The sequence below is a fragment of the Egretta garzetta genome, unplaced genomic scaffold, assembly GCF_000687185.1.
Source record: "Egretta garzetta isolate BGI_Z169 unplaced genomic scaffold, ASM68718v1 scaffold33, whole genome shotgun sequence".
NCBI classification, from domain to species: Eukaryota; Metazoa; Chordata; class Aves; order Pelecaniformes; family Ardeidae; genus Egretta; species Egretta garzetta.
The window spans coordinates 2,056,339-2,069,202 of record NW_009259250.1 but is presented as its reverse complement, the minus strand read 5'-3'; the positions used below and the strand labels follow the sequence as shown (position 1 = coordinate 2,069,202).

The 12,864-nt window shown below is 39.5% G+C and overlaps 1 protein-coding gene across 1 annotated transcript in view; it reads right to left on the bottom strand.

Moving 5' to 3' along the window:
* The window catches only part of GRAMD4 (GRAM domain containing 4), a 55,525-nt gene that overhangs the window by 13,569 nt on the left and 29,092 nt on the right, over positions 1–12,864 (bottom strand). The window contains exons 4-12 of the mRNA XM_009636072.2: positions 11,148–11,209; positions 8,959–9,091; positions 8,453–8,478; positions 6,322–6,413; positions 4,650–4,741; positions 3,595–3,643; positions 2,669–2,740; positions 1,304–1,347; positions 1,096–1,205 (exon numbers count right to left, since the gene is read on the bottom strand). Of these exons, the coding sequence (XP_009634367.1) occupies positions 1,096–1,205; positions 1,304–1,347; positions 2,669–2,740; positions 3,595–3,643; positions 4,650–4,741; positions 6,322–6,413; positions 8,453–8,478; positions 8,959–9,091; positions 11,148–11,209 (680 nt within the window). The remainder of the gene's footprint in view (positions 1–1,095; positions 1,206–1,303; positions 1,348–2,668; positions 2,741–3,594; positions 3,644–4,649; positions 4,742–6,321; positions 6,414–8,452; positions 8,479–8,958; positions 9,092–11,147; positions 11,210–12,864) is intronic.

Below are 12,864 nucleotides of genomic sequence, written 5' to 3'. Positions count from 1 at the left end.
CAGTTTTGTGTCATCAGCGAACTTGCTGAGGGTACACTCTGTCCCCTCGGCCAGGTCATTGATGAACAAGTTGAACAAGACCGGGCCGAGTACTGAGCCCTGAGGAACTCCACTAGCTACCAGCCTCCAACTAGTCTCTGCCCCACCGATCAGAACCCTCTGAGCCCTGTTGTTCAGCCAGTTCCCAATCCACCTCACTGTCCACTCATCCAACCCACACTTCCTGAGCTTCCCTATGAGGATGTTATGGGAGACAGTGTCAAAAGCCTTGCTGAAGTCAAGGTAGACAAGATCCACTGCTCTCCCCTCATCTTCCCAGCTGGTCATGCCATCAAAGAAGACTATCAGATTGGTCAGGCATGATTTTCCCTTGGTGAATCCATGCTGGGTACTCCTGATGACCTTCTTTTCCTCCACTAGCTTGGAGATGACATCCAGAATGAGTTGTTCCATCACCTTTCCAGGGATGGAAGTGAGACTAATCGTCCTGTAGTTCTCTGGGTCCTCCTTCTTGCCCTTTTTGAAGACTGGATTGACATTGGCTATCATTTTAGAAAAAAGTCAGTCTCATGCTGTAGTGAGAACCCTTCTTCCCCCAATTCCCAGTTGAGAGTTTAAATATCTGCAACTTCACCCACAGTAATCTGCTCATTTTGTCCAGCCTATCGCCCAAGTTTTACAAGTAGTCCCATTAACCTTTTCATTTTTTTCCAGTGCTGTCATCTTTGTACCTTCTATGTGGTCCCACATGTTTCATTTGCAAGGCTGTATGAGTGAAAATAACCCAAAATATAGCACTTCCCAGAAGCCTTACAGCTGACAGTCTGAAGACCTCTGTTAACAGCTCATCATAAACTTCCCCTCTTCAAGGAGCAAATGCATTACCCAGTCTTTTTCTATTATATTATGTATTCAGCAATGGTTTTCGAAATGCACATGACAATGCCAAGCACAATGAAAATACTTTAAAACACTGCATTATTTATTAATACAGGGTTTTCTCTCTTCAACTCTAAAATTCTCCTTCTGAAGATCATGTTAAGTTTTAACTTATTAAGTCTAGACTGTAACAGGTCAATTATTTATTATGTTTACCCATTGCAAGCCCAATAATCCTGTAGGGCAAAAAGCAGGATGCAATAAAAGCTGCCCATAGAGTAATGTAGAGCTTCTGTGTTATTTCTGGCTGGACCCACATGAACAAGCTGAAAACAAAAAACAAACAAAATTTTATTACTAGCTTTCCAAACATTGGTCAAGTCTTGTTTTAAGAGGAAAAAAAGACTCATGTTAGATAACTTACTTTTTGATTTTTTCCAGTATGTCTGCCATCTTGCCAAAAAGATTCTGCATAAGAAGCAAGAGAATTAAAACCAAGTCGTGCTTTATTTTGGTTTTTTTGTCCACATAATAGAAACCAACAGAGTGATCCTACTCTGTTGGTAATAAGCAATTCCCAGAAGTTATTTTTTTTAACTCATTTTTAGCCATTTATGTACTTCAAAACTGAGTAAATAAAGAACAGAACAGCAATACTCGATGACTTCCATCTCATTTAACACCTTGTTCTGTAACTCATGATTGATTGTTAGAAGTGAAGAAGCTATTTGACCCCACTGTCATGACTGGAAAGGGTTTACATCACTGCAAAATTTTTAAATTAAGCTGTCAATCTAAAAGTTAGGAGCTTCTGTCAGTAGGTAACAAAATGGGAAGTTTCTTCACACATTTCTAGCAGTGAAATTTCAGGCAACTGTTACAGAGTTCATCAATTTTTGGACTGTTAGCTTCTTCGGAAACACACCACTATCAGGTTTTTATATGGAGTGACTAGATTCCACATAATTCCAGCAGTTGTTGAGGCAGACTGATCCCTACTCAGGACTAAGAGTTATTCAGCCATCTTCTCTGACCAATCCCTGCTGTCACAGCACCTGTAAATTTCATCTTTCCAATAAATTTGCAAAGGTGTTCGTATAAACATATGCACCAGAAAGAAGGAGATGAGTGCACACATTTGGCAAGAGCTACTTCAGCAGCAGCACAACGTTAGACACGGCACAAGGCTGCAGTTCAACTGGATGGTGGAGTCACTCAGCTGCTAGGGTAGAGCTGGGAGAAGACCTTCCTTCAGCCTCTCCCACACAAGCAGCAGACTTCAGGGCTGGGGCAGAGGGAGTGGTGGTGTTTAAACCAGGCTATTTCAGAGATGCTGTACAAACTCTTGAATTAACACAGCTAAACAGACAGCAGCCTTCAGCTAAATCTTGAAGGAATGGGGTTTCCTACTCCAGTTTTGTGACTAGCAGATCTGGGATATGGATCCACGCTCTAGTACACTGGTAAGATTCACCACCTGATCTACATTATCAGAAGCTCATGTGGGGAAAAACTGTCAGAAGCTCCTTCTTTTCTCCTCCAGACCTTGCTCAGAGCTGTGGCTGGAGAAACTCAACCAGTTCTTTGAAGCATTGTGTCATTTCAGAAGCTCCAGGAATCTTACTGAGATCTCTATTGCTTGTAGGTAAAGATCTCTGTGCAAGAAAAGCATTGCTTGTTTGAGTACTTGTTTTCACATGCTGCATCACAATGTTCTTTGACCACCTGGGACTAAGAACCTCCTTGTTTCTAAGGAAGCAGCCGGAGAGGTCCAAGAGTAGCATACTACCTGCGCCTTCTGAGCCACGTCTAGAACAAGCTGAAACTTTTCAGACACGGTCAGGTCCTCTTTTGGGGGTTCCTTGGGCAAGAAAGAGACAACCCATTAATCTTCAGCTCAGCTGAAATTGGCATTTTACAAAACTCCTCATGACAGGGCAACCCCTCAACATTCTTGGCAATAGTCCTTGCACTTTAAACAGTCTCTAAATCTACTGAGTTCCTCCCTTGTTTCAGATCTATTGTTTGTGTCTTTCATTGCTGGTTATCTTTTGTTCTTGATGCTTTTCCTCCATGGTATATGCAGACATATTAATATGAGGCTGTGAAAGACACAGTAAGTCTTCGGAGCAGCACGGATACAATGATGTTCAGTCTATGACCACATGCTTAAACTGACCCATTTCTGGTCTAGCACAGAAACGTCATTTTTGTTAGAAGCTTTACATCTAGAAATTTCTACTTTATTTATTTAAATAGATTATTGGCATTTTAAGAGTAACAAAATTATCTTGGAAGCAAGGCCTCACTAAGTCTTATTGAAAGGTTTGAAATTCAAAGAGCTCCGTCTCAGATAACGCTTAAAATCCTTCCTGCTTAAAGCAGGGTATGCAAACATTAATTTCAAAATGATACAAAGAAAACAGAATGCAAGGCTTCTTGAGGGTCCCACAGGATCTAACTTGTCCCAAGCTGGCATATTAACATTGATTCCAGGAATGTGATCCAAGTTTGGAACATTTTAGGGTGAACACCCAAACGTAAGAGTGCTGTTAGCGAAGATTTCTAAATTGCAAGAGGAAGAAAAAAGTTGTGGTGTCTTCATTTGCACTTTGCTCTTCCTTCCTTTCACAGCTGCCCACATAAATGCAGAGGAACATTTTAAAGGTACAATTTTTAACATAGGCATACAGGTCAAACCAAACAAACACCTACCATGGGTTCAGAAACTTCAGGCACAATGCTCCACTGTATTCTCCAACCCCTAGAAGTTATGGAAATAGTTAAAGAGAGCAAGTACTTCTTCTCCACCTGCCAACATGGATTATTTGCAAGAGGTTAAAAAGTAGTTTTCTGCAACAAGCACTATGGTTTAAAAAAATAATAATAAAATAATCCCCAAATTAATGAAGAACCCACAACATAACAAAAGCACAAGGGGACAACGACAGACAGCTTTAAAAGTATATACATTAAAAAAAATAGATTAGCTAGGTAGCTACTACACACAGTCACTGCTTTTGGGCTTTACAACAACAGTGGGCTGTGTGCACAGAGTACATAATTAGGAATATTTTTTTCTTGTTTTTTCACATGAACCAAATTCCATCAACTTATTCAGGAGCCAATTTGCTACTGGCAATTTTCAAAGAATAGAGTGTCAGACAGTAAGTGTCAATTAAGGCAGAAACTTATTTTAAAATATGCACATTAAGGTCCTTGCCACCATTTTAAGGGGGAAAACACCATCCACCTAAAATAGCATTTTAGAAAGATCATCTCAGTACAGAAAATGTACATTTCTAAAAAAGTCTTAATTTTTAATAGAGACTGAATTTACAAATGGAAGATACTTTGGATAAAGTATGCCAAGAGTTACTGAAAAAGGCAAAGCTGCAGTTTTAGGCCTAGGTGAAAGTTCTCTCCAGGGAAAAGCAGCAGGCTTCAATATTTAAGTTGACATTCTCAAACTACTCTGAATGCTGCAGCATTTTTTTTTTTTAGAATTTTAATGTGCCGAGGGATTTCTCTGAGACCATGCAGCATCATTTATGATGTCCCAAGCCACAGGATATAAAGATAATCCCTTAGAATAGTAAAAAAATATAGAAATTGAGCAAGAAAATGAAGGATATTAAGAGTTTGAATTTCACTTTATTAAACTTAACTCAATGTTAGAAAAAGTAACAGTTTACAACTCAATGCAAGAATAATAAAACATCTTTCAAGCAAAGCGTTACAAGAGAATAATCTAGTATTTAAGTAAATACCTGGCTATGAGGTAATTTAGGGACAACCTCAAAATTGCTAAAAATAAGAACATAGGAATGGCCCAGCCATGCCATACAGCATTCATGTAAATCTGCAGATTAAGAAGGAGAAAAAAAAAAAAAAAAAGAAAAAAAAAAGAAAAAAAAAAAGAGATGTGGATTATAAACTGGGGTACAGTGAGTTGCATGAAATATCATTTCCACTGTACTACTGGGTTCAGAATCATGCAATTTAGATCACAAAAATTAATAAATTTTAGCCACACCATGACTGACAACACCACTGCATTCATGAATGTAAAGTCAAAACTAAGACTGAATCAAATCTCCAGAGATGACACTTAACTAGTTCTCAGCTGCTCGAGAGAGTATTGAGTATTTCCAACGCTGCAATTACATGAAGGGGTAGGGAAAAGAAAAAGTAAAGCCTAAAGTCTGTGAATCTGCTACCCGGCCATGATACGGTCTAACCTCACCAAGGGGAGGTGAAGCCATGGTATAGTAGAAGAGTTGTAACAGTCCCATACAGGGCAACAAGATAAACTCTTGCTCTATTATTTCAGGTCAACTAAATCCCGTGTTCTTATCAAGCTTAAAAATACTGCACAAAACTAGGTTTTATTTTACCTAACAAGTACAAGGTGGTTCAAAAAGTACTCTGTTCCTTTCCCAGCTTCTGTAAATACAGACACTACAGCCTCCCTGCCGAGAGGCTGGGCTTTTTACTGGTAACCCAAAAATGAAACATCCCTCCGGCTCCAAGGTCCCAGAGCTTTCAGAACAACAGCTGAAGTTCCTTCTTTCAGCTTTTAGCTGAAGAATGGGTTTGTTGGGAGAGGCGAGAGAAAAATCAGTAGATTAGGGGAAGAGACAGACCCACAGCACCGGGAGGAGAAAGTCTCCTCCTCAATATTCCTTCAGCTGTAGTGTTAAATAGGGCTCTGTAACTGACAGGGAGGGATCATTTAATGAAAAGGTGTGTCACATTTTCACCAAATAGGTGCATTCAGCTACAACTACCAGTAATAATTTCCTTCAATATAAAAATTTTTCATATATATTGTGACCAAAACAGTTTAAGTCACTTAATGAACAATTAGAAGGAAAACAAATCAAAATGCCACTAAATAGTTATGCCACACTGTGGCACGCAACCTCCTTACATAGCATGGGGGTGCTTCAATTTAGCTCACAGACCCGATGTTTGCACATTAAATGATACTCCAATCAAGGGGTTTTGTCTCTCTCATCAGTAAGTATGATCCTAACGAATGGCAAAGAGCACTGATGGTAAATGATAGCTTGTTATCAAACATAGCCGCTATCAGTGTTTCAGCTCTAGACAACAAGATTTTGCAGAGGCTGAAGTAACCATCAAATCACAGGACCGGGAGACAGGAAACAATAAATGAGAGAACGATGCCCAGATCACTGTAAGTTATTTTAACAATTAAAAAACTATGCTACAATAAACCCAGAATACACAATTTAAGTGGCTTTGAAATATACCTGAAGAGACAACTACTGGTATTTTGTGTTAAATGAAATTACACTATTTGATTCGACTTCAGCTGTAGCACAATCCCTACTCAGATATGGCATTTTCAATAAATTTCAGGAAATAATAAAACTTGAAAGTTCTTACTACTCCTGGAGGAAAAGGATAACTTACAATAAAGGCAATAGCAGAAGTGTAGATAGAATACCAGTCTGATAAGGCAGAAAGATTCTTCACAAAATTAGTAACGGGTTTGGCACCTCTCTCTAAACAGAAGCGGAGAAAAAACACAACTGTTAGAATTAGCTGGCAGTGGTTAAATAACTTGTAAATGACAAACCACCAAATTAGAAAATAAATAGGAACATTCAAGACATGTAATGATAAAAAGGCTTATCCAAATTAAGAAAAATGACACCCGTCAATGTAACTGAACAATTAGTTAACAAATGCATTCTCAAAATTGAGTGATATTCAAGACAAAGGTTATGTCTAAACTCTTAAGTATAGACAAAAAAAAAAAAAAAAAGAAGAGAAAAAACCATCAATATCTTTTACAAGGGTACCCTGGATGCTGACAGCGGTCTGTTCTGAGCCCTGTTCATACTACACCAAAGACCTCCATATAGGTCAGCTCATCCCACTGCAAAACAAGGTAAATCAGCCTGACTGGACTCCAAGCCACCGAGGAACAACTTGCTGCTGCTTCACCATGCTAGCTTAAAACAAGGCTAGATCTCTCTGGGCTACATTTCTGCAGGAAACTATCCATCAGTAGCACTTTGCTGCTTACTCTTCTTAAGCCAGGACACACAGCATCTTGCTTCCTGAAGACATTTGCCTCCTACCTCTGCAGACCTTTGCACTGCACGGGAGACAAACCTGTGCCGGGAGAGGCATCGCTCCCACACGCAGATGCCCACAGCCAGCCAGAGACAGCAAGAGGAGCTCTTCCTCAGCTCCCTAAAAAACACTTGCCCCTTACCCTTCGTATTCCTCTAAGCTCCTTTACCACTTGGGCAAACTAGCTAGAGGACAGAAGAAAGCGGGAGAGGGCTGCTGCAAGAAGACCTTTGCTTTCTCTGCTGGAACACACCAGTTTTGCCTTCCTTGCTGAGAAGACTGAGGACTCTGCTTGCCCAGGGGGCCCCAGGAGTACCCACCCTCATTTGCAGTACAACTCACAACTTTGAAAGCTTTCCTCAATACAGCCTGTGACTTGCTGTCCTAGTTTGTTTGGCTTGAAATTCAGCTATCCTTGATACATTCCCTATGGGAGGTAATTAAACAACTAGGAATAGATTTCCTTGAGCATCAGTGGTACAACCAAAGCAGCGGATGAAGTAAGTGGAAGGGGATGCTCAAGGCACTGGAGGAGGTCAGGGACTCAAGTGCTGCTCCACCATCCTACACTGAACCTGCAGGGAAGGTCAACATCTGGAAACTGCTGGTGACACCAGGGACCTTGAGAGCAATGAAGGGTCTTGGGAGCTCCAGGTGGCCATCAGATACCCCTGGACAACAGGGATCAAGATTCTGACGCTCACCTAGTGGAAGTTAAGAACCATTCAAAGCTTAAGCTTACTACTGCTTTTTAAAACTATTCTGAAGGCAACGCATGTCTGCCATGGAGAACAGGTCAAAAGTATTTTCGCAAATGAAACTAGAATGAATACCAGTATTAGAATAAGGAGAACAAAACTGATTTTATACGGAGATTACAGGCCCTTATCTCAACTTCACCTTCCCCCCTACAAAAATTTAACAATCTGGAGCACAAATCAGCCATTTTTTTCCAGGCTAGCAATTCTTTGCTGCACAGAACTTCTGGAGGGCTTAACTATTTTGTTTAACCTGCCATCCTGCATCCTCCACCTTCCAAAATAATTTATCAGCTCTCCAAGAGAAAGAAATGCAAGACACGCTCACAGTGTATACATCGTCCAGCCTCTCCTTCTTTGAAAGCATAAGCTAATAGACTAGCAAGCAAACTACCAGCAGCTCAGGCATAACTGTATGAACATTATTACTTTTGCCATTGGACAAATGTTTACACATTTTAATTAACATTATGTTTTTAGTTCAGAAATACCCTATGTAATTCAAGATTAAAGGCAAACTCCTACCACTGTTCTTGTAAGTCACTTCCCACTCCAAACACTAATTCAGGATTTCAGAATCATTTCTGCTTATGAACTGGAAGAAGTATTTCAAAACACTGTATTTTAAAATGTAGCAATCCTCCCAGTAGGGTTACTAAGAACTATTTTTACTTCCAGAAAATAAAACACTGCTAAGTACTTACTTAATCTTCTCATATTTTCAGTCAACCTGAAAAATAATGGATAAAAGCAACTTGTTAAATAGGCAACTAGCGCACAGTTGTGTACATTTGGTCCCTGAAATACTGCTCACAGTTATAAATTAGATGTTTGCGCATAAAGCTTCATTCTTGCCTGTTATGAAAAGTGTTTCTGGTAACTAATACAGACTACCTTGCATCAGACCAAAAACTGAAATGTAAAAGCTCTCCAACCTAATTAAAACTATGTTCAGAGTTTTCAAGAGGCATCAGACAGAACCTGGTAAATAACATAACTCTTATTCTACCTCAGACAGCAGATAAACTGCAAATTTCATGTTTTGGCTAAAGCATTCACAAGCCTTTTGAGGTGGTTCTGTGCTTTCAGCTTTATGACTTTTTATGCAAACACTTGCTCAAACCATGTAAAAGGTTATAAAAAAAAAAAAGAGGAAAAAAGCCTCTTGAAAAGAAGCCAACAGTTTCTCACGATCACGTTAGAGGTTTACCTTCTAGCACTAAGTGGCTCTTCTGTTTCCACTGTATTCTCTTCTGGCTGAAATCTGAAGTCCTCAACATACTCCCCAAATTTGTCACAAAACCACTTCTGGAGTCTCGAACAGACCGTGTGACTACGCTTATCTATAAAAGAGAAGCACTGAGTATCAGGATAGTACTAGAAGACACCTTCATACAAAGCCTGCCCCTGTTCCCGCACACCATGCTTTGTTGGGAAGCAGACTTTGTACAGCTTTCCTGTCCCTCACCACCACTCTTCACAGAAACTCACTGTGCAATTTATTCCTGCCATTGCACAGAAACCCTGGCTGCACTAAGCTGGCAAAATAAGACTAAAGGTGACTCCTGCTTTGCTCTAAGTACGGCACATGCAAGCATCTTATTACCAGAAGTACGAAGATTACTTAAACATCCTTAACAAAGGAGAATTTTTAGCAAACACTGTAAAAACATTTTCTGGTTAAGAGGTTCCTGTAAACAAAAGGCTGACGTAAATCTCAGCGCTCCTATTGTGCTGAAGGGTCACCTCGAGAAAAGCAAGTGTAAAGCAAAACACTTCTGAGCAGAGGGCAGGACAACTACCTTGCAGCCACATGAATCTGACAGGAAAGGGAGGTGGAAACTTAAGCAAGATTCTGCAAGCAGCATTTTTACTGCTACTTTCCAACTATTTATAGGCTCTGAAGAGAGTGTGTGGGTATATATATACACACACATATATATATATAACACATATGTGTGTATATATATACACATATTTTTTATATATCTCTCTCTATATATACATAGAGAGATATATATAAAAAAACCATGCACTGTCTTTTTTTCTAAAGCCAGGCTACAGAAATTAGGCTGTATATGCTACTTTCTACATATGGAATATGTAGTCATAATACTGCCTGGGAAATCTTGTACAGCAAAGTAATGAAGCGATGCACGCTTTCTGTATGTCAGTTTCAGTGGAAAAATGTAACAAATATATGAGTATATGGAAATAAAATAAGTGCAAAAGCCTTAAGGCAGCACAGGTGAGAACAAAACAATCACCTTTTGCTTTACCTGTAACTCAGAAAATCACTGCCTAGAAGGAATAGACGGACTGTTCTTTGGAAAGGTAGGTCAACACAGCAATGTCACAAAGAGGACACGGGTCGCAACTATTCCAGGACCAAAGTTAATACAGAACTCCATCAAATTAAGATATGATTAAACAGAGGCATGAAAGATTAATCTGTCAACTACAACAGCCAAAATGGTGCTTTTAGGCATGTGAGAAAAAGAAACTGGTGCTCAGAAGACAGAATCAAACTATTTATTAATGAATGGCAGCGATACCTAGGAACACAAAGAGTTTAGTGGCAGCTTACAGCTGAGACAACATGTTTAAAAAAAAAAATCACGTAGCTTCCCACATGCTAACACTTCAGATCGTACTGAGAAAGAAATCTGAGCGCACAAGACAGAAAAAAATGGCAGGCTGCAGTTCACATAACAGAGAGTATTGGCATTATGGGAGTACAGGAGGAGCAACCCCAAATTTAATCCATGCTTAAAAGCCTAAGTGTTTGTCTCAATTAAGGGGCGTGGGGCGGAAAGCTTAAGTGTACTGAAAGATTAAGAATCTGCCTGTTGCATTAGTTTTTTTCAGAAATGACTATATTATTGAATTCATAATAAGCAGCTGCTTGAGAAATGTAGATGATGGTGGATGTGTCCAAAAAAATTAGTAACTCTTCAGCTTATTCCTTCTCCAGAATGTTTTTTCTTTTAAAAAAAGGAAGAAGTAATATGATTAATGGCATAAAAGAGCTTTAGCAATTGAGAGCAAAACAGAACATCTTTTCTGTGTATTACACTTGTTTTCTGGTAAGTCAAGGATCAGCAAGGCGTGCAAGAATAATGAAGTCAGACAACAGGTTTCATTACATTCCTAAAAGCTTTACAATACCAAATAAATTCCTTGCTCAGGTGTGCAATGTCAGCTACAAAAAGTAAATGCAGAATCATGTGCAGAGAGGCAAGAAGCTGCTCAAATGGTCTTTCATATTCAGCTTCTTCAAAAGCCTGCTTAAGGATCCAGCAAGTTTTTCAGCAAAGTTCAATCTTCTAAAGATCAAATGAAAGGGGTAAAAAAATCTTGACTGAATCAAACTGCTGGTAGAGATCTGATCAAGATTACCTGTTCCGTTCGCTTGCGTCTGTGGCTTTGCAGGTTGCTGAGCTGCAGGCACCTCTTCCGTCCTACAAAGGAAACGGAAACAATGTGGAATGTTACAGATGAAGGAATTTTTCCCTTTTAGGTAAAGGAAGCACTGGAACCTCCACGGTTTCCACAGCTGAGTGAGATAATACAACCACGACAAGAGAAAACCAAACTTATGCCCTTCTGCAAGACTCAAAATACTCATTACATATTGCACTTAGGTTCCAGGGAAATACCGTCCACCGGCAGGAGAAGTGTGGTTTAGCCATTTCCTGACAGACAGCTCAATTTCATCTTACAGCTACTAAATAATTTAGTATCAAATTTGTTGCATTACTTATGCCTGTGTGTCGTATATTCATTGCTATGCCTGCCAGGAAAACTCTTCAGAGCCCCAACATTTCCCACAGTAATAAATGAAAAGGGATTCCATATCACAAGTTGATAACCACAATACTAGAACAAAACCACAGTTTAATGCATGAACCTTGAATTCTGCAATCGTTACTAGAGTCAAACACCACTCAACTTCATAATGAGAGGAGCAGGTGTCAAGAATTATTTAAAATGTTATGTTGTAAGCTCTTGAAATGCATAGATACCAAGCAATTTTAAAAACATCTTTTTTAAAACTAGCAATATCTAAATAATGGTCTGAAAAACTGAGACAAAAATGTTCTAAAAATACATGGCAAGTAGCAGGCATCACTGGTCTCATCTTTCAAAAAGAGTCAAGAATAATATTCTCATCCATTGAAAGTGAACAGATTTTGAACAACACAAATGCTTTTGCCATTCTGCACATGTGCAAGGCTTCAAATTACATTTGCACTATCCATAGCCTTCAACTGCCAACCTGCCTTGAGAACACTTCAGGCTTTGGTCCAAAAGTCTTCAGCCAGCCATGTAGATATCCTACAGAAAGATTTCTCTAATGAAGCAGCAGTTTTGACAACATAACACCAGCCGCAGCAAGCTTCACTTGACAGGGAGTTGTATAATTGAAAAGATTACTGCTTGAGACAAAAATGTGTCGGTCGTGCAATTTCATTAGAGCTCATTTATCAGACAATATAGGTGCTTTCAAATCTTCCCTTCATCTTTTGCTCCTCAGGAAGGGAACCAAGTGGGATCCTGGTCAGAAAACGGAGAGCGGGAAGAGGGATCTCGCTGTACCGGGCAGATTGCAGCAATATAGAGGGATATATAGTTCTCTCTCTTGCTGTTCCTCTAGATAACACATTATGGAGAGATTTTTAAAAAAGGCCATTACAAATGTGTGCAGTCTGAACAAGTATGACAGAGGAACGACAGAATTAATTACCTCCCTTCCTTCCCAAGCACTCCCCATAGTTCATGAGCTCTCCACATCCTCATTCATTTTCGAAAGGAACATTTAGAAATAATTTACTGATTTAAAATTATAACTGGACATCTATCAGCACACAGTAGCTGAATTCAATGGTTTCTGCTTTCAAAGCCACTTGTTTTCACACCTCTTCAGGACTTTTCCACACGGCTTCTGTATTTGCAGCAACTCTTCTTTTCAAAATCCACCTGGAATTCCACCAGTTTATTTTTTCTAGCTAAACTTTAACTTTGGTTTCTGTGCTATTTTTCCTCAGTTTCTATACAAGCCATGGGTTCCCCACCTAAAACCTCCTCCTCTCCTTCCTCTTTCCCCCATGGCGTT